General features: G+C 54.6%; 6 protein-coding genes across 6 annotated transcripts; 1 reads left to right on the top strand and 5 right to left on the bottom strand.

Moving 5' to 3' along the window:
* Window positions 1-535: 535 nt before the first annotated feature.
* CGGC5_v003964 (ATP-dependent RNA helicase cyt-19) lies at window positions 536-2,554 on the bottom strand (the record flags this gene model as incomplete). Its single annotated transcript, XM_032033242.1, has 2 exons — window positions 536-2,135; window positions 2,193-2,554. The coding sequence occupies 2 exons, from the start codon at window positions 2,552-2,554 to the stop codon at window positions 536-538; spliced, it is 1,962 nt and encodes a 653-aa protein (XP_031887553.1).
* A 991-nt stretch (window positions 2,555-3,545) lies between these two features.
* Window positions 3,546-4,510, bottom strand: CGGC5_v003963 (uncharacterized protein; the record flags this gene model as incomplete). The annotated part of the gene is made up of 2 exons (XM_032033243.1): window positions 3,546-4,114; window positions 4,171-4,510. The coding sequence occupies 2 exons, from the start codon at window positions 4,508-4,510 to the stop codon at window positions 3,546-3,548; spliced, it is 909 nt and encodes a 302-aa protein (XP_031887554.1).
* A 3,540-nt stretch (window positions 4,511-8,050) lies between these two features.
* Window positions 8,051-8,800, bottom strand: CUE1 (Coupling of ubiquitin conjugation to ER degradation protein 1; the record flags this gene model as incomplete). The annotated part of the gene is made up of 2 exons (XM_032033244.1): window positions 8,051-8,371; window positions 8,522-8,800. The coding sequence occupies 2 exons, from the start codon at window positions 8,798-8,800 to the stop codon at window positions 8,051-8,053; spliced, it is 600 nt and encodes a 199-aa protein (XP_031887549.1).
* Window positions 8,801-9,554: 754 nt separating this feature from the next.
* not2 (General negative regulator of transcription subunit 2) lies at window positions 9,555-12,210 on the bottom strand (the record flags this gene model as incomplete). The annotated part of the gene is made up of 8 exons (XM_032033247.1): window positions 9,555-9,611; window positions 9,666-9,807; window positions 9,860-10,063; window positions 10,111-10,438; window positions 10,489-10,946; window positions 11,442-11,586; window positions 11,685-11,819; window positions 12,198-12,210. The coding sequence occupies 8 exons, from the start codon at window positions 12,208-12,210 to the stop codon at window positions 9,555-9,557; spliced, it is 1,482 nt and encodes a 493-aa protein (XP_031887552.1).
* A 933-nt stretch (window positions 12,211-13,143) lies between these two features.
* On the bottom strand, window positions 13,144-14,493 carry Cbwd1 (COBW domain-containing protein 1; the record flags this gene model as incomplete). The annotated part of the gene is made up of 5 exons (XM_032033248.1): window positions 13,144-13,473; window positions 13,535-14,039; window positions 14,091-14,187; window positions 14,237-14,248; window positions 14,298-14,493. The coding sequence occupies 5 exons, from the start codon at window positions 14,491-14,493 to the stop codon at window positions 13,144-13,146; spliced, it is 1,140 nt and encodes a 379-aa protein (XP_031887547.1).
* Window positions 14,494-15,109: 616 nt separating this feature from the next.
* Window positions 15,110-16,776, top strand: Mob4 (MOB kinase activator-like 4; the record flags this gene model as incomplete). The annotated part of the gene is made up of 2 exons (XM_032033249.1): window positions 15,110-15,325; window positions 15,430-16,776. The coding sequence occupies 2 exons, from the start codon at window positions 15,110-15,112 to the stop codon at window positions 16,774-16,776; spliced, it is 1,563 nt and encodes a 520-aa protein (XP_031887548.1).
* Window positions 16,777-17,094: the final 318 nt, after the last annotated feature.

The raw sequence follows: 17,094 nt of genomic DNA, 5'->3' as shown, positions 1-17,094 counted from the left end.
CAGGTTTTCAGGTTTGGAAGACTTCATCGAGGCCGGAGATGAAGGCTATCGTCGCTGTCGTTGCTGTCTGTATGACTGATATCCGCAGGTTGTAGGTGCAAAAGGTGGTATCTGAGGGGTGAGACGATGTGGAATGAATACATCTACAAACGAACGGGACATTAAGGCATTGAAGCATAATCATAGCACCAGCTCGAAAAGAAACGTTATTTAAAGAAGAGATTCGGAGATTTTCTCCAATATTATATGTACATGGCTGTCGTGAGCTTTCGTGGTACAGTAAGCCGGTTTTTCTTTTCGGTTCCATCCCAATGATTTTGATACAACTGCACAACCCGTTTTTCGCCCCCCAAACTGACCTTCTATCGTGGCTCCGTAACAAAATCATGTCTATGATACAAATCTGCCTCCTAGACAGATCAAAGGGAAATTTGGGGTGTGGTGGGGTATGATATGTCTAACACGTTTCGAGGCCCGTCACCATCACAGGCCTCTCTCTCCACTTCAATCGTTCTTTTCTCCTAGAGACTACAGCTTAGAAAGATGCCTTCTGGGATCTCTGCTGAGGGCGGCCTCCTCTGTTGTCGCCAAAGCGGTCTTGCTCCATCCTTTCAAATCCGTCGCGAGGGGCACGGCGGCCAGAATCACGACCGAACCCGCGACCAGAGTCACGGCGGCCAGAATCACGACCGAATCCGCGACCAGAGTCACGACCGTAACCACGAGGCTGGTCATCTTCGTAAGTGGATCTTCTAGGGGAGGTGGTGTTCATGCCCCGAATGTTCCTGATGCCGCGCTTCTCAAGTGCTTGCCTGCTCATGAATGGCGTGTTATCCTTCTGCATACCATCAATCCACCACTCCTTGAGCTCGTCCGCCTTGGCTTGCGCCGTTCTGCTGTCGAATTGTCCCCAAAGAGACAAGTAGGCCTTTTCGAGAATCTCCTCGGGAACCTCGGACGCAACCTTAGTAACTGCCTTGGTAATCTCACTGGACGTCTCTCCCCTGGTGAAATCGACCTTGGCAGATTCGAGGGCGGATGGCTCAATTGGGAGGCCAGCCAACTCGGTACGAGCCTTCCGGATATCAGACTCGGGGAGGATGAGCCAGCCTTCTCCTTCCTTCTTCGCGCGACCAGTGCGGCCGAGTCTGTGAATGTACTGCTCACGGTCGCTGGGGGCGCCGACTTGGATGACGTGGGTTACATTGGGGAAGTCCAAACCTCTGGCAGTGACGTCTGAGGAGAAGAGGATTCCAGAAGTCGCTGCGCGGAACTGATCAGCAGCTTTGGTGCGCGCTGGTTGGGTGAGCTTGGAGTGAATGCGCCAGCTCCAGACACGGTCGTACTGGCTTCTCATATGCTTCATGCTTCGGTCGATCTCACTGGCCAGCTCAACAAAGCCGGTGGTGGGAAGGAAGACCAAGGCCTTGAAAGGCAGCAGGTCAGGGTTCTTGGCACGCTTCTCGAGCTCAGTGTGCATGAGCTCGTACAGGGAGGGAAGCACGTTGCCCCAGCCTCTGCAGTTGACAACATGCTGCTTCACCTTCTCGTGGGTAAGCACGTCGTCTTTGGAGACGGTCTGGATAAAGTCGAAGTTGTCGGGGCGGACCCACTGGCGGGCGAGGTTGATGACATTGCTGGGGATGGTGGCGGAGAAGAGGAGAGTCTGACGCTGAGTCTCCTTGGCGTCGGGCAACTGCGAAACAATATCCTGCAGTTCTCTCTCAAAGCCGACATCCAGCATGCGGTCGGCCTCGTCGAGGACAATGGCAGCCAAGTTCGGGGCCCTGATACCGCTGCTTCGGTCGCTGAGGAGATCGTTGAGTCTACCGGGCGTTCCAACAAGCAAGTGGCATCCGCGTCTGCGGGTCTCCATAAGCATCTGCCGCTTCTGGGTTCCGCCAACAGCACGCTGGACAACCAAGCCGGTGCCCTGGCACAGCTTCTCGGCTTCAACGGCGATCTGCTCAGCAAGCTCGCGGGTGGGAGAGATGATGATTCCGCGGATGTCGGAGGCGTCGGCAGAGAAGCGCGCTCTACGAGTGGCGAGGGAGAGATCCGCGGAGATCATTCTTTGAAGGATAGGAACGAGGAAGGCAAGCGTCTTTCCAGTACCGGTCTTGGCTTGGGCGACCCTGGAACAAGTCAGTTAGCGAGTTTACACTATGGAAGAGAAGCAATTCGAGACTTACATGTCCATTCCCTTCAACGCCGGTTCGATAGTCTTGGACTGAACATCGGTCATGGTCTCATACTTCAAGCCCTTGGTGATGCTGTTGACAAGGTTGTCGTGGACGCCCAGGGTGCGCAGGTCCTCGAATCTTGAAATGGGACCGGACTTCTGCTGGGGGGCATCGGCCGATTGCTCAGGAGCAGCCGCCGCGGCCTCGCTCGAGTAGAGCCTGAAGGCATTCAAGCTGGCAGGCGCACGAAGCGCAATCTGGGAGGGCTGGGCGATTGACTTGAGGACGACCGGTCGCGTGGTTCGGAGGGCAGGGGCGGCGAAGCTTGCGCCGCTGATGCGAACACATCTCCTAAGAGATTGGCGAAACATTTAGACGTATTAGAGCGGTATAACCTGGAAAAGAAGCGAGTACAATGTAGTTTGAATGAAAAAGGGAATGAATGAAGGTACGGGGACGGAGACGTCTTGCTCTGTTTTTTCACCGTCGAACTGCGATAGTTGGGAGGTGGATGGGAGGCGATGGATTTTTTTTTTGGTCTCGGGCCTAATCAGACGTCTTCGATAAGTTTTTTGTGGGTCCATCGAGGGACCAGTCGTGGAGCCATTCAAGGGCGCGCCCCGGTTGGCTCCGGCGGCACACTGGATCCTTGTAGAAGTGTTTGGCGTCAAACAGAAGAAAATGGATGGTAACGCAACAGAGTCGTTGTCTTGGGTTTCTCATCTTATTTGTTAACTCGTTGAGTAACTCTGCGCTTTTCCCAGCAACTCCACTTCCAGTAAGGCGGGCGGCCCAGGCAAGTGGATTCAGAAACACACGTTATCTGCACTTATGTCTTCCCGTCATGTGAAATCCGGGGCCATCCCGAGGCGCTCATGCGAAACCCAAACTCGTGCTGGATCAGCGCCGATGTCAACGAGTCAGTTTGCTGTCAGTGTCATGATAGTGTTTCTTCATTTTGAGCTATCGAGAATCCCACGTAGGCTCGTGTCTACCCGTGTCACCCATCTCTTGCCGTATCCGACGGCTAGATGGGTTTGACCAGAATAAATGCATGCAACCACTCTAGATCATCAGGTCTCTCTCAAGTGAGGTAGATTGGAAACGCCCATATCCTGACTCGCGCCAGCAAGCCAGCACCCATACCTCGCTTCGACCACAGTGGTCTTCGTAATGTTTAAATCGTCCAAAAGAAGAACTCCTCTCTCCAGTCGTTCCCAAAGACCTGCCGACCGAACCAACACAAAACCCAGAAATGTACTCCGAAAGTCTAAAGCCAAGATAGATGATAAGAAAATGCCCTTTCTGGGTAATAACGAGAGGCATCTCGTAGCGTTGGATTCTGTATCCTCATCGTTCATATCATTGCCGTTTCGCGCCCACGATGCTCAGACCCTCACCAACTCCTTCGGAAAGACCGCCCGTGACCCCCTCCACGGTCCAGGCAATCGCTTCCGTGAGTGCTTGTCCGACCCGGCCGTCACCAACGTTGTAAAGAGCGCCCGTAGTTCTCATGCCGAAGCTGCCAACGGTATTGGCGAAGCTCATGCCGGAACCCACAACTCTCTCGGATAGCTTGTATTCTCTCTCGGTACGGGCGGCCAGGCGGATGAGAAGGACAATGTATGGTAAAGCCAGGTGAATGAGGATGAAGATATTGACAACGGCCGTCTGAACGCCTCGGTGGAGAATTGATCGCGGTCCACTCGGGCTGCGTGACGGTGAATGCGACCGGTCACCAGCAGGGGATCTGAGATTATTCGGCAAAGAGGCACGAAGGCGGTCGATCTCCATGTCATTCAGATCTCCTGGTAGAGCCTTGAGTATGTACTCAACGCCGTCGATGAAAGCTTTCCGTTCAAATTCCGCTCCCGGCCCCATGGTAGGTGGGCGACGAGTATCATCGCGAGCCACGTTGATCAGATTCACACCTAAAGCACACTCAAGTCAGTAAGGCGACCTGAGAATTAAGTAGATTGGCATTTACCTTGTTGGACCCATCGCCAATCCACATTCGATTGTTGCGGGGCCTGTAGCAGCTGCACCTGGTGCTCACTTTGCTGTTGTTGATACTCTTGCTTGTCCGCAGCCGATCGGACCTCGTACGTCCGCGATGACTGATGGTGCTCGGTTGCCACCAGCCTCGTGTGCTCCTCCGTCTCTGAAATGATGTGGGACTGGGTGGTGTTGGAATGGACGCCGTCGAGGCCAGAGAGGGAACGGGTATGCGATTGCCTGCTGGAGGTGAGGGTTTGTAGGCTCACGGTCTTGCGGAGCTGTTTTATCGGCGGCAGCGGCAGCCGCGCCTGTAGTGACGTGGGAAGCATTGAGAAAACTGTCGATGACATTCTACTCTGCTGCAAATGAAATTCTTCGAAAATGGTTGCCCAAGGTCGCAAGGGGGGCATTATGTGTCTTTCGGGTCTCTTCCACCGGCGGCCGGGTTTAGTATCGCAGTACCACAACAAATCGAGTCGCTGGGGAATTCGGAGAAATAGGACTTCAGGTGAGTTCCTGGCCTGTGATCGAGGACGGTTTGGGCGAGATCAGGAATGTCGTCGACCAACGGTAGGTGTTCTAGCCCAGCGCGCGCTTTCTAGCAATCAGGGAATGCTGGGTGAGGGGAGGTCTGGAGATGTTGGTATCGCCCGCCAATGGAACGTCTCCGATGCGTCTGCGCAGGTAGCTGTTCTTCCGAGGTAAAGGGGAGAGAAGATTCCTGTCTTCGAGATGTGGCTTGGTAGCAACAAGGGTTGCAGAGCAGCAAGGCGAGAAAAAGTAGAGGTTTGGCAGATGGTTACTTGGTGGGATGAACCTGTAAGTAAACGTGGGTTGAAGAATGTGAAGTGAGACAAAGGAAATGGGATCTCGAGTGAGTACAAGAGCAAATAAAAAATAAAGGCGGCGAAGAGGGACGAGACGACAAGGTGCCAAGCAGGAAAGGGTAACCCTGGAGTCTGGCCGGTAGGCCCTGGCCGTTTTTGGATCTTTTTCCTTTTCCCAGGCGGTGGGCGGATGGGAATCGGTGGTGGCCGGGGATGGGGATGATACGAGGGAAGAGTCCCGTCCGAAAAGTTACCTCAGAACGAGGTGAACGTGGACTGGGTGACTGGCCGGGGAAGTGGGAGATGCATCCACGAGGTACCCTGTCTTGCTTTAAGAGTCTTGTGGCTAGCTGTTTACCTGCGTCCCCCGCGCTGTTGTTGTTTACGTCGACTGTAACCACTGCGCCTTTGCTACCGCATTTAGTACCTACGGCGTACAAAGCGTAAGGCGGAAGACGGGTGCAAGTCCACCGCAGAGAGAGTCGTGGTCGGGTCAGTGTGTGAAGGGCCCCGGGAGCTCAAACCGCACGCCCCCGTCGCCCATGACTTGAGGTGAGAGTGAGCTCGACCGGGAGTACTTGGAACGCCTCGTTGCGGTAGCGTCCCTCTAGCATGTGAAAGACAAAAATGTTGGGTCGAAGCGGGGCTTATCGTCTATCTGATCCACCCATGCCACCGGGTACGTACCGGACTCCGTCTTGTACCCGTCTCTAGGTGTCTGCTTCTGAGAATTCCTTGCCGAATACTTCCTTGTCAACAACCGTGGGCAAAGCACTGCACTGGATGTTCATCATGGCGCGATGCGACGCATGAAGGTGCCTTATCCCAAGAGAACTCGCGAAGATATGGCACGCCATATGTTACAGGGGTTCTCCCGGCTGCAGCGTCATATGCGGTTCCAGCATGTCACTGTCTGCTGTGCAACATCGTCAACAAGTTGTTCAACCAGCTGCAGAAGACTTGAGCAACTGGACGGATCAGCAGTGGACGAAGCAAATCAAGAAGCAGAAAAGCGGTTGAAAATCACCACGCACTAACGCAGCGAGTGAGATCCAGCCGCCAGCCCACGCCGCCGCATCTTGGAACCATCCCGACATGTTCCCCCCTCCATCCCACACACATCCAAGAGAGTGACCACACTCCGTCTCTGTGACTTTCCCCGAGGACCCCGCCACACAGCAAAAGACGAACTATTGCGGATGTTCTTTCTCTACTAAATCCTCTGTATGGGTGGCTGTTCGCCACCAGACGCCGTTTCTCTGCTAGTTTCTTTCCTCTGCCCACCACGAGACAAAACCTCGGATTGTTTTTGACATCCGCTGCAGGGTCTTTTGCGATCGCTGGTTTGATTCGGGACGAGAGTAGTCTCGTCTCTAAGGGACTTGTTTCCAACAATGTCGAATGCTCTCGGCGTCAGTCAAGAAGCGTGCACTGGCCCAGTCAGAAGGATTCAGAGAAACCGCAAAACGAAACACCTTCTCAGTAGGTACCTCGAGGGGGGATCTGACATCGGCGCCAAGCAGAGTTAGCCCGCCGCATCGGGGCACCGTCAGCCAACCACGTCCAGCGAACCAGACTCCAACAGAGGGAGGGCGAGGACGTCGGGTGTCCATGTTTGTGTTCCCTTTGATGGAACGCTTCCCAGTGTCTCTATTCCTTTTCTTTGTATGACCCGGATCCGACTCCGGCTTTCCCAAGGGAATATTCTTCCAGAGGGCGGTGTAACTTTAGACTCGACACCAAAGGAAGGGGAACCCGCCCCCCACGTGTGTTCTGTAATAGTACTTTTTCTCAGGCCCGAGGACAACAACGACACCGCTGCACCCGAGTCAAGCCCCACCGCCGACCTCGTCCCCGAGGCACACAAGCACATTTAAACTGCTGCCAGGTGGAAACGAAACTGGGTCTCTGGGTCCTGCGTGTGGCTCACAATCGCTCATGTGTTCCGCTGGAGACCACCGAATCCCTGATTACAAAAGAGCACATGCGTTTGCGTGCGCGCGCGCGCGCGACGGATGCCCTGAATGACGCCAGCAGAGATAACCTGCCTGAGAAACTCACATTCCTGCGCCATCACGCTCAACCCCCACAAGGTCATTAAACACCTCACTTTGATGGGAGACGTGTTCGTATAAAATGAAAGATAAGAGAGCACGAATGCGCAGAACCGGAGGGGGCCGGTAGAGACGCACGTGTAAGACAAGACGCAAGATTAATCGGGTCCCGTTGCGAAGGGCAGCCAGGCCTCCCGGATAGCCCAGTGAGACATACTTCTGTCAGGCACCTCTCAATTGACTCAACTGAGCCTCCCACTCCGCGAGAACGAGAGCCTCACTTGGCACTTGAGTTGAACATGTGGCTGAAGGAAGGTGACACAACTCTGATTCATGAAACAAATTGGGGGGGCATTCGATAAGCATTCTGGCGCTCGCAACCAGCAAATGAAACAAATCAGCCAGCAAATAGATAGGGGGGACTGTCCAACGTGATCTTTGCAACCATACTTTTTTGAGTTGCTGTCAAACCAGTCTCTGACATAAACTCGAGTGATGGGTGAGTTGCAGGAGGTCAGCAGAACATCGTCGCAACAGCAGCCAAGATGGTTGACTTTGAAGGAGAATTAGTTGTGAGCGTTTACGGTACAATATCGCATTGCATTGGTGGTCCCTACTTTTTTGGGATCCTGAGTCGTGCTTGTCGGCAAGCACATGCTCATCTCATCTACCATCATCGCGCCTCCACGGCCCTCCCTCGAGGCGATCCCCGCTAGCACCCATGTGGGATTCCCGCCTGCGGAATCACATAGGGAACATGGTAACGGGAACATCATCCCTTTGACGTAAAGCACTACCCCATGCCCATAATGTTCGTCTTCCTTCAACGCTATCCACTGAATTGAAAGATATTATATCTGCTGTTGTTTGTGACTGTGAGTAATGTGAATGTGTACAGACCCCTCAAATGCACATTGCGCTCTGCCTGCCCCATCCCATTCCGTTCTGTTCCCCTAACAAGAAACTCCGTTTACTCAGACAAACGTCATTAGCTTGATGTCTTCTCCGCGGCAATCTTGGCCTCCATCTTCCTCCGCGCCGCCAGAATCATCTCGTCTCTGCGCTTCTGCAACAGCGCCTGCCTCTCATCTCGATTCGAACTCCATCCCTTGCTGCCCCTATCCTTCTCTGCTTCGGCCGCTGCTGCCGCTGCCGCCTGCTGCTGTGCGATCTTGTCTTGCAGCTTGTATCTCGTGATCAAGTCAGGTTGCGAAGGCTTCTCGGCGGCCTTGGAGGCTGCTGCGGTGGCGGCGCTTGCTGCCGCTGGGCTAGTTCCCGGCGGAGGAGGTGGCTGGAAGGTGACCGGGGGCTGTTGAACGTATCTCGGTCAGCACAATGCGCTTTGCCTTTGAACATGTCCATAAACAGCGAATCGCGAACTCAGTGCCACAACAGTTCTCTGCAGCAACTGCCCATGCATCGTAGCCTAGTCCACATTTCACAGACATTGGACACTTACTGTTTCCATGCGTCCCGCCAAGATCCTCTCGGACGTGGCCTGAATGTTGCCTCCATTCCTTTGCAGATCCCATAGAATCGTCCGTCGATCCACCTGGGGGAACATCTGCTGTATCCTCTCGACAGCAGCTTCGCGCGTGCGCAGCACTGATGCCGCGCTCTGCCGGGATGCCGATGCCGACGGTGGCGGTGATGGCGAGAAGAAGAGGAACCGTATCACAAATGCTGTGACAAGCAGTATCACTATCAGATACGGGAGCGAGATTTGCTCGTTCGCCATGACTGCGAGGGGAGGGCGTATTCGTTGTTTGCCGGACTGGCCGGAGTGCTTCGATCGAGGGGTCAGAGATGGTGCGTGCAATGATACCCTGGCGATTACGTTCCTCGGTTGGCAAAGATGCTGTTCGCTCGCCTCACGTGGGTTTCTTTGATGAAGTCAGAGGCGGGGGGGTCCGAATCGCCGCTGGGCGTGATAAGTATGCGATCGGGACAGGTACGTTGTTCGCGGTAGTTAGGTAAGTTAGCTGGCAGCTTTTATGGAGATGAGCTCAATAGCCTTGCTCAGGGAGCAGGGGGCTAGGAGCTTAGGAGGTATGTGGCGCGAAGAAGCCGGAGGTTTCCGCACAGGGAAGGAGCGCACGGGGCACTTCACTTTCAGCGTCCCGGTCCTGCCTGCAGGCGATGCTACCACCCACAGAGCCGCCTGAGTAACCGCATCAACATGGGCAACAACAAATCTGTCTTACTTCGACAGGCACTCGGAGGAAAATTCTACGGTTGGAACTGAGAGAGTGCTTCGCAGATTCGGCAGCGTCTTTTATTTCCCTTCGTTGACGGCCGCCGTAATTCCCAATGACCAGTGAATCATACACACAAAGCATGAAGGCCTGTCGCCCTCTGCCTCTGCTTCAGTCCGGAAGCCTGTAAAACGATGCCATATCCACATGACTCAACGCCTGTTCGGTAAACTACCCAGGTATCAAGCCGTTTTGAGCCTCATCAAGTTGATGAGGAAGCCAGTAAAACAGAACACCTTATGCTGCCGGTGCCAAGTTCGTCTCCAAGTCGCCGTAGTGAAGAGTAAGCTCTCTCTGCGTCCGTTTGTTAGTTTTCTGCAGGACTATGGGGTAAACAGTGAGACGTACCCGCTCCTTACGCCAGCTGATAGTGTCCCAGATTATGTAGTAACCGCGCTCGTGGTTCGGGCCAAGGCTAGCGGGCATCATGAGCTCGTCCTTGGTCAGCCAGAAGTGCAGTTTCTTGTGCCAACGCCAGTTCCGTGTGTGCCTGCAGAGAGTTAGCAGTGGTACTGGTGAGTTGAGGAAACGGATATCCCCACAATTCCTGCGCAGCCAGGTGCTGCTTGATGTCTTGAGGACAGCTGTAGAAGATCCAAAAGAGGGTTTCCTCGTTGAACGACGGGATCTTTGTCTCGATAGGCTGCACATTCGTCACCTTGTAGCACTCAGGGAGGCGGACGTTGGGAATCGCGGGCCGGGGAGGCGTGTCATCGAACAGAGAGTAGATCTGGGTTGAGATGAGTCTGTCCAGTTAGCAGGAGGTCACATCATACATCCTCGGGTCCCTTACTCTGAAGAGTTGACATTGAGACCGAACTCGTTGGGATCCATTCCCTGCATGAGCGCTCCGTAGCTGGGGTAGTTAGTCATCAACATGCGCAGGCCCTTCAAGCCGAACTTGTCGATAGGTGCCAGGCCAGCCAAAGGATCTTGCACCTCCAGACTTTGGCCGTCCTTTTCCTCCTTGCCCTTGCCGGTGAGTGAATCGTTGCCGATGGCACCCAAAGGATTGCGGTTCTCGGCAGACTGAGATGAACTATCGCCAGAAGCCTCCTCGCGGAAAGCGCTTCCCTTCTGTCTGCTGTCATCCACAGACACTTCTTGTGATCTTGACTGGCCTGGTATGTGTGAGTATGAGAGCGATGTGAGCCATTATGATTCTTCTCACCTTGGCCGCTGGCGGCAGATGGTGAACGGTCATCTGAGGTTCTGCTGTTCGCGGAGAGAGCATTGAGCAGGCCGTTTCCTGCGCCACGACTAGGAGGTATCGCAGCGGCCGCGCCGCTTGCCTGGTTGCCAAAGCCCAATGAGGGCATCAGGTTGACACCGCGCTCGCCGCCAATCTCACCGTTCGCGTTACGGTTCAGCGGTGGGAAATCGTCCGCCGGGTTAGACGGCGCCTGGGTCGCCGCTCCTCCGCTGTTCTGAGTACCGAATCGGAATCCGCCTTGGCGAGCTGAAGTCGGAGTGAAGAGCTCCTCCTGAGCGGTCTGAGCAGACAACGGTGTCGACTGGTTCCGCGGTGGCACAGGGCCACTGCCCAAGTTCCGCGAAGCCGTTGACGACCACATGTTCGCTTGGCCGCTGCTGTTCATCTGGGCGTTGTTGGAGAGCGAGGGGAATTCGCTACTTCAAAAGTCAGCACCAACGCCATCCCAAAAAAAAAACGTAAAAATCCACCGATAGAAGAAAAATGAGAAATGAAGAGGAGAGGCCATGGGAAATAAAATTACGTCTTCAAAACCTCGGCGTAGCCCTTCTTGGGGTGATCCTCAGATGAGGGCTCCTTGGACTCCATCTTGTCCCTCAGCTTCCTGCTTTTCTGAAGCAAAATGCGCTTGCGCTTGCTGACCATGATGAAAAGGAGAAGAAGGGCTACAGGGTACAAGACTGGTAGTACAATGATCCCTGACAGAGCGGAGCAGGAGGCGCGTCTGTTGTCTGGTATGGCTGTTGCCCCCAGTGATCGTAGGTTGAGGACGGAAATGCAGGTGCGAGTGCTGGGGTGGCTCCCGGGAGTGGGAAAGGGTGCAAGAGGGAACGATAACAATAACAACAATAACAAGGACGAGAGGGAGGGTGTGCGCAAAGTTGTTCAGCTTGAAGGGGGAAGGAACGTACGAAAGGTCCAGTGGTGTTGCCGGTTGCGACCCGCTTAAGCTCTGCGCAAAACTGACATTGCCTCCAAGCTGGCGAGCTGGATTTTGCAATCCAGCACCTCCCATAGGCACTCCTCCACCAAATGCCCATCCACTGCCATTACTTCCTACAGATCCCAAGCACACCATGTTAACGTCGCGATCTCTCTTTATCTGTGTGATGTTCCAGCACGTGCTTGCGCCTGGACAAAGGCTGTCCTCCTACCTAGTTTACCATTTGGTATCCGATTTGACACTGCCCTTCCTGCTTGTTGTTGTTGTTGTTGCTGCTGCTGCTGCTGTTGCTGTTGGCCGCCAAAGCCTGTCGGTATGCCTCGCAGTGATTGAGGAACTGCTCCTACTTGGGGCCCCATTGTCAGCTTTGAGAACTTGGAAAGCGGCTTTGTTTTGAACGAGATTCCACTGGCTTCGGGGCTGAATGGTATGGAAAATGTATGGCAGAGGTCGCGCGTTTGTTTGCCAGACTACGTTTTACGGCTGTTTGCCCTGGCGCAGAGCCTGATGATCCCATGGTGGATGGCGATGGCGGGGTCTCGTGGGCAGGTTGAGGGTGGCAGGGCAAGTCGCGTGCGTTATCGCAGCATCCTACGTAGGCATATGGAGGATATAGAGTCGAGGGGGACTCGTGTTGGCAGGCATGATGGAGATGGCCTTGATGGACATGCAAACGGCGGGGTACCCCCGAGGCTGAAAGGAGATGGGCGAGGATCTGGCCTACCTGGTCGATTCATGATTAGGGCTCGTGAGTTGTATGGTCGCAATCGAGAATCGCGTAGTTACGTTCGTGTTCGGGGCTGGCTCGGGGCTCAATTCGGATCGGTGATGGGTCGGATTCGCTCGAAAGATTATTTTTGTCGACGAAGCTACCAACGGATGAAGCTCTACGGGGATTGTTGGTGTACAGGCGTCGAGAGGTCGAGTGGCTCAGTCAACGCTAACGGACGGAAGACCGGTCAAAGATGGACCCGATGGCCTGTGCGCCCAGAGCCCCTCCAAAACCCCTGCAGCCAGTGCCAGCAAGCGCTACACGCTCTAAAGCCTTTTTTGACATCGCTTCCTTTCCGAGTACATGGGATGATGACCTGAAGGGTCCAGACTCGGAGTCTATTGCGGGCGCAGCATCCAACATCGTTGGTTCACCCATGGCGTATCAGTATGTGACCCATGTCTGGCTACATGACCCTTGTACTTGGTGCCTGGAGACGGCATCCCCCGAGAGCTCTGATTGTCGGGTTGTGCTTCTCATCACCGCCAGCAGTCTTTATTCGTTTCCTGGAAAGCGATTGCCTTTTGTGAGCAGATGTCTCCTAGCTGCCAACCACCTGCATCGCTCGTCTGCAGACTCGACTACATTGAGAGAGAACTCGTACCGTCTGCTGTGCACCCAAAGCTACATCCAACAAAGTATTACGCCAGGGCCGTGGTCCTGGCATGGAGACTTGCTCTTGGTTCCACCACGTCGAGGCAACGTACCTGGAAGAGTTGCTGAAGATTCGAGTGCACAATCTGTTTGCGAACCTTAAATGATGAGATCGGGCTGTTGGGGTCTGAGTGACGCTCGCTGCTTTCCTGGCCATTGAAACAATGTACATATCGACGACGTGACGCATTAGCCTCGACATGCGCACCATTATCATGACTTCGGCTTGCAAGTGCTTCTATTTCTACGCATCCGACTTGAGAGTCTCCAAGAGACTCTTCTCAAAGTCTACGCCCTGGAGATACCTTCCAATAAGAATGATCTTGCCTTCTCCCACTGCTTCACGCGTCTGATCGGGCGAGTCAAGAATCTCAAAAATCTCCCTGACACCCTGCATGAGCTTCACGTCTCCATTCTCAAATACAAGCCGACCCTTGGCACGGTGCACTTCGAGAACAGTTTTATCATCCCCAGGTAAGCGGCGGTCCCAGAGGATCTTTCTCAGCCACTTATCGACGTTGGCAAGTTGACTAGGTCCCAATCTAGGCACGGGTATCGAGACAGTAGAGATGGTCTGCGGCCAAGTCAGTGAGGATCTTCCAACAAAGCGTGATGTTCATCTCGGGGGGACGCACAGAGTCAAGGTGGCTGTGCCCTTTTTGGCCCAAATCGAGCTCTGCGACCTGATCATACGCATGCAAATCCAACAAGAAGCCTTCCAAACTCGGCACTTCGCTCTTCTGCGTGACATGGACCTTTGCCAAGCCGTTGATTGACTCGATTCTGGTCCGAACACGCGTCAACTCCTCTTCGGACACCAAATCAGCCTTGTTGATGACAATGACGTCGGCATGAGAAATCTGCACATGCGCTGTAGTCATCAGCGGACCGTGGCCATGGTCGTCCTCCTGGTCTTCGAGCTCGATCTTGCCGGAGGGGTCGTCGAGGCTGCTAAGGATATTTTTGGCGTCGACGAGTGTGACGATGCCGTCGAGATAGATGGTGCTGCCCAACCCATCATCGACCCAGAAGAGGGGCACTAGATTACCAGGATCCGCAAGACCTGTAGTTTCGAGGAGGATGTAATCAAACGCGCCCTTCTTTTCCATGAGGGATTCAATCGCATTGACACCAGTATCCCTTCAAAGGTTAGCATGTCTGATAGGCACGTGTCTCAATGGGAAGTGTTACTTGACGGAACAGCATATGCATCCGTTGCCAACTTCAAGCCACTCTTCAACCTGCTCATCGCCCTTGTTGACAGTGAGAGACTTCTCGATATCGAGTGCTTGATTAGGTTTAGCATCATTTCCATGCACTTAGTTGCTTTGACTGACAGTCTCCAAATTCTGCGCTACATTAGATTTCAACCCCAACAGGCAAAGTCATGAGACAAACCATTCATAATCACAGCAATTTTCTTTCCATGCTGAGCAGTCAGGATATAATTCAACAGTGTCGTCTTTCCGGCACCCAGATATCCCGTTACGATGGTGATGGGAACTTTGATCTGTTTGTCGGACGGTGGCAGATCCTCATCAACGACAGTTCCCGCCTCGACCAGATCAGGCGGGGCATCGTCGTCGAAATCCATGGTGCAGAATGGAGGGGAACCCTGTGACTGTGCTCGGACCAGTAGTCTTTCTGTAAGTGCAAATCTGAGTTATGACGGTCTAGGTTTGCTTCTCAGAACCCAGGTTGAGAAAACTTGAGTCCGCAGTTTTGTGCGAAGCACGTCTATGATCGTCGTTGAAAAGGCGTGTTTTACGTACAAGACGTGAGGCAGGCAGGCGACTGAGATGAGGTATTGCAGCTTTGGCTATACCAAGGTACGTACCGCTGCAAACTGCGAATTTGACGTCGACTGGCCCCACTCGACAGTCTAATATTGGCCATCCCGGGGAAAAGAGGACAGATCCTGACTAAGCCTTGTAGGGGCTCTGTCCGACCTGAACTGGGCGGGAAGCTCTGGCCCCCAAATTGCGGTACCTCCTCTATCCAATGTGCCCACGGCGTGTGTGTGTGGCTGTCTGTGTGACTTGGAGAGCTCCAGCCGCCCGTCTCGGGTCGACTTTTCGCACGATACCATCACCGACGATCAAAACACACCACACTCCCACCATCTTCCCGCGAAAGTCTTCCCGACAACGCATTCGTCTTCCTCCCTGTCGCTCGCAAGCATCGCCTCTCGTATACCTTCCTCTCGCACCATGTCAATGGCGCCGAGCTCGCCCCGGCTGCCCAGCCCACCGCCGCCCGCAGAGATCCAGATCGGCCCCAAATCCCCCTCTATGGGCGCGCAGTCAAATCGCCAGGCTTCCCCGATGGAGCAGTCCCTGATCGACGCCAACTCAAGGCGCCGCATACATCCGGGCACCAAGGCAGCCGACATGGCAGCTGGGCCGCCGCTGGTCCCCCTTAATGAGGTTTGTCCTTGCCGCCCGAGGTCGTGATAAGACCAGACTCCCCTAAGCGCCTACCCTGCGTGCGCCTTCCGTCCTCATACTGACAAATTATCGTGGATATGTAGCTCGACTCGGCATTCCAGCTCCAAGAGCACCTCGCAGCCCTCCATTACTACCACACGAACAGCAACAGCACCCCGATAAACCGCACGACCGCAATCCAGCTCGCGACCCCCCCGCCCGGGATCGACCGCACCCTCTGGCTGTACGAGCTGTGCCGGTTCCTCATTTCGCAATGCAACACCCTCATCGTCGGGTTTCTCTTCGACTCCCCGCCCTGTAGCGCCGCCACCTGTCCCGAGATGCGTGCTTCCGAGTGGCAGTTCCTTTGCGCCGTCCACGAGCAGCCTAAGAGCTGCTGTGCCATTGACTACTGCTGCCACACGCTCGACTGGGCTGCCAACATCGTCACCGACCCCAAGATCTTCCCCTCGCGCTTCGTCGTGCTGTCAGATGTACACAACAAGGGCGTCGCCGTCAAGAACCTCGTCAACGTCTTCCGAAGACTGCACCGCATCTTCGCCCACGCCTGGTTCCAACATCGCGCCGTGTTCTGGACCATTGAGGGCCAGACGGGTCTATACGTCTTCTTCAAGACTGTCTGCGACATGTACGAGCTCCTCCCCGCCGAGAACTACAAGCTGCCGCCCGAGGCCGAGGGCCTGGAGACTGCCACGGCCGTGCCGGATGGCAATGGCGCCGACAAGAAGCAGCTGCCCATGTCAATCGTCAAGCCTCCCCAGCGCGATGGCCTTGCTCCGGGCGAAGATCCCGACAACTTCCAGCCCGTGGGCCGGACCGCTACGAGACGCCACGTCAGGGCTAGTCCCTCGGTTGGCAGTGCGGTCACGACCGTTGTGGAGGCCGACGAGGAGGACAACAACGACGTGGCGAGCAAGATGCGCGACATGCACATCTCCGCGCCGGAGACTGTCGAGGAGGAGCCCGAGGTTGCAGACGTGCCTGTCATAGTGGAGAAGGAGATAATGGAGGACGTCCCGTCTCCTGAGGAGAAGGAACAAGCGCCGGTGGTGCAAGAGGTCAAGAGGGAGGCGGAGCCTGAAAAAACGGATGAGTCACTGGATGATGCGGACCAGACCGTTGTGATGGCGGACGAGGAAGAGGCCGGCGAATCGCCAGCAAACGACGAGGCCGACGAGGTTTCTGAGACGAGAGAAGCAGAGAAGGCGGAGCCCGTGACGGAGGAAACAGACGGTGGAGCTAGCAAGGAAGAAAAGACAGACGACACCAAGGAAGACGACGCGGCTGATAAGGACGTCAGCACGCATGACTTTGCCCAGGAACCCACCAAGGCGACTACAGACGCAGCGGACGACAGCAGCAAAGACGAGGCAGCAGAGAAAGACGAGGCCAACCAAGAGGCCGAGACGAAGGAGAAGAACGATTCGTGATGTTAATTGGTGTCTTTACTATTGGAAGTGGGCGCACGGTAAAAAAAGCCATCCATGTTTTCCTCCTGGTTGAGCCACGCAGCAGTTGCTCCCCCTAGAGGCGGGGGTGTACTCTTGTTATGAATTGAGGACGATGATGTATAGTACTTTTTTTCTTTTATAATATTGTGATGGGTGACAACCAATCACAGTGTATCAATATAACAAGACCATGTCTATGTCTAGCGGGACTGTTTTTGTTTTTCGCTCATGGACTGAGGGTGAAAAAGGATGTTCAAGAAAAAGGTGGGAAGTGTGCCGAAGATAAGGGGGTCAAGT

This window comes from Colletotrichum fructicola (assembly GCF_000319635.2).
Source record: "Colletotrichum fructicola Nara gc5 chromosome Unknown KSG_Nara_v1_contig02, whole genome shotgun sequence".
In the NCBI taxonomy this organism is placed as follows: domain Eukaryota; kingdom Fungi; phylum Ascomycota; class Sordariomycetes; order Glomerellales; family Glomerellaceae; genus Colletotrichum; species Colletotrichum fructicola.
Note: the sequence above shows the minus strand (reverse complement) of the source record. Positions and strands in the feature narration are given on the sequence as shown.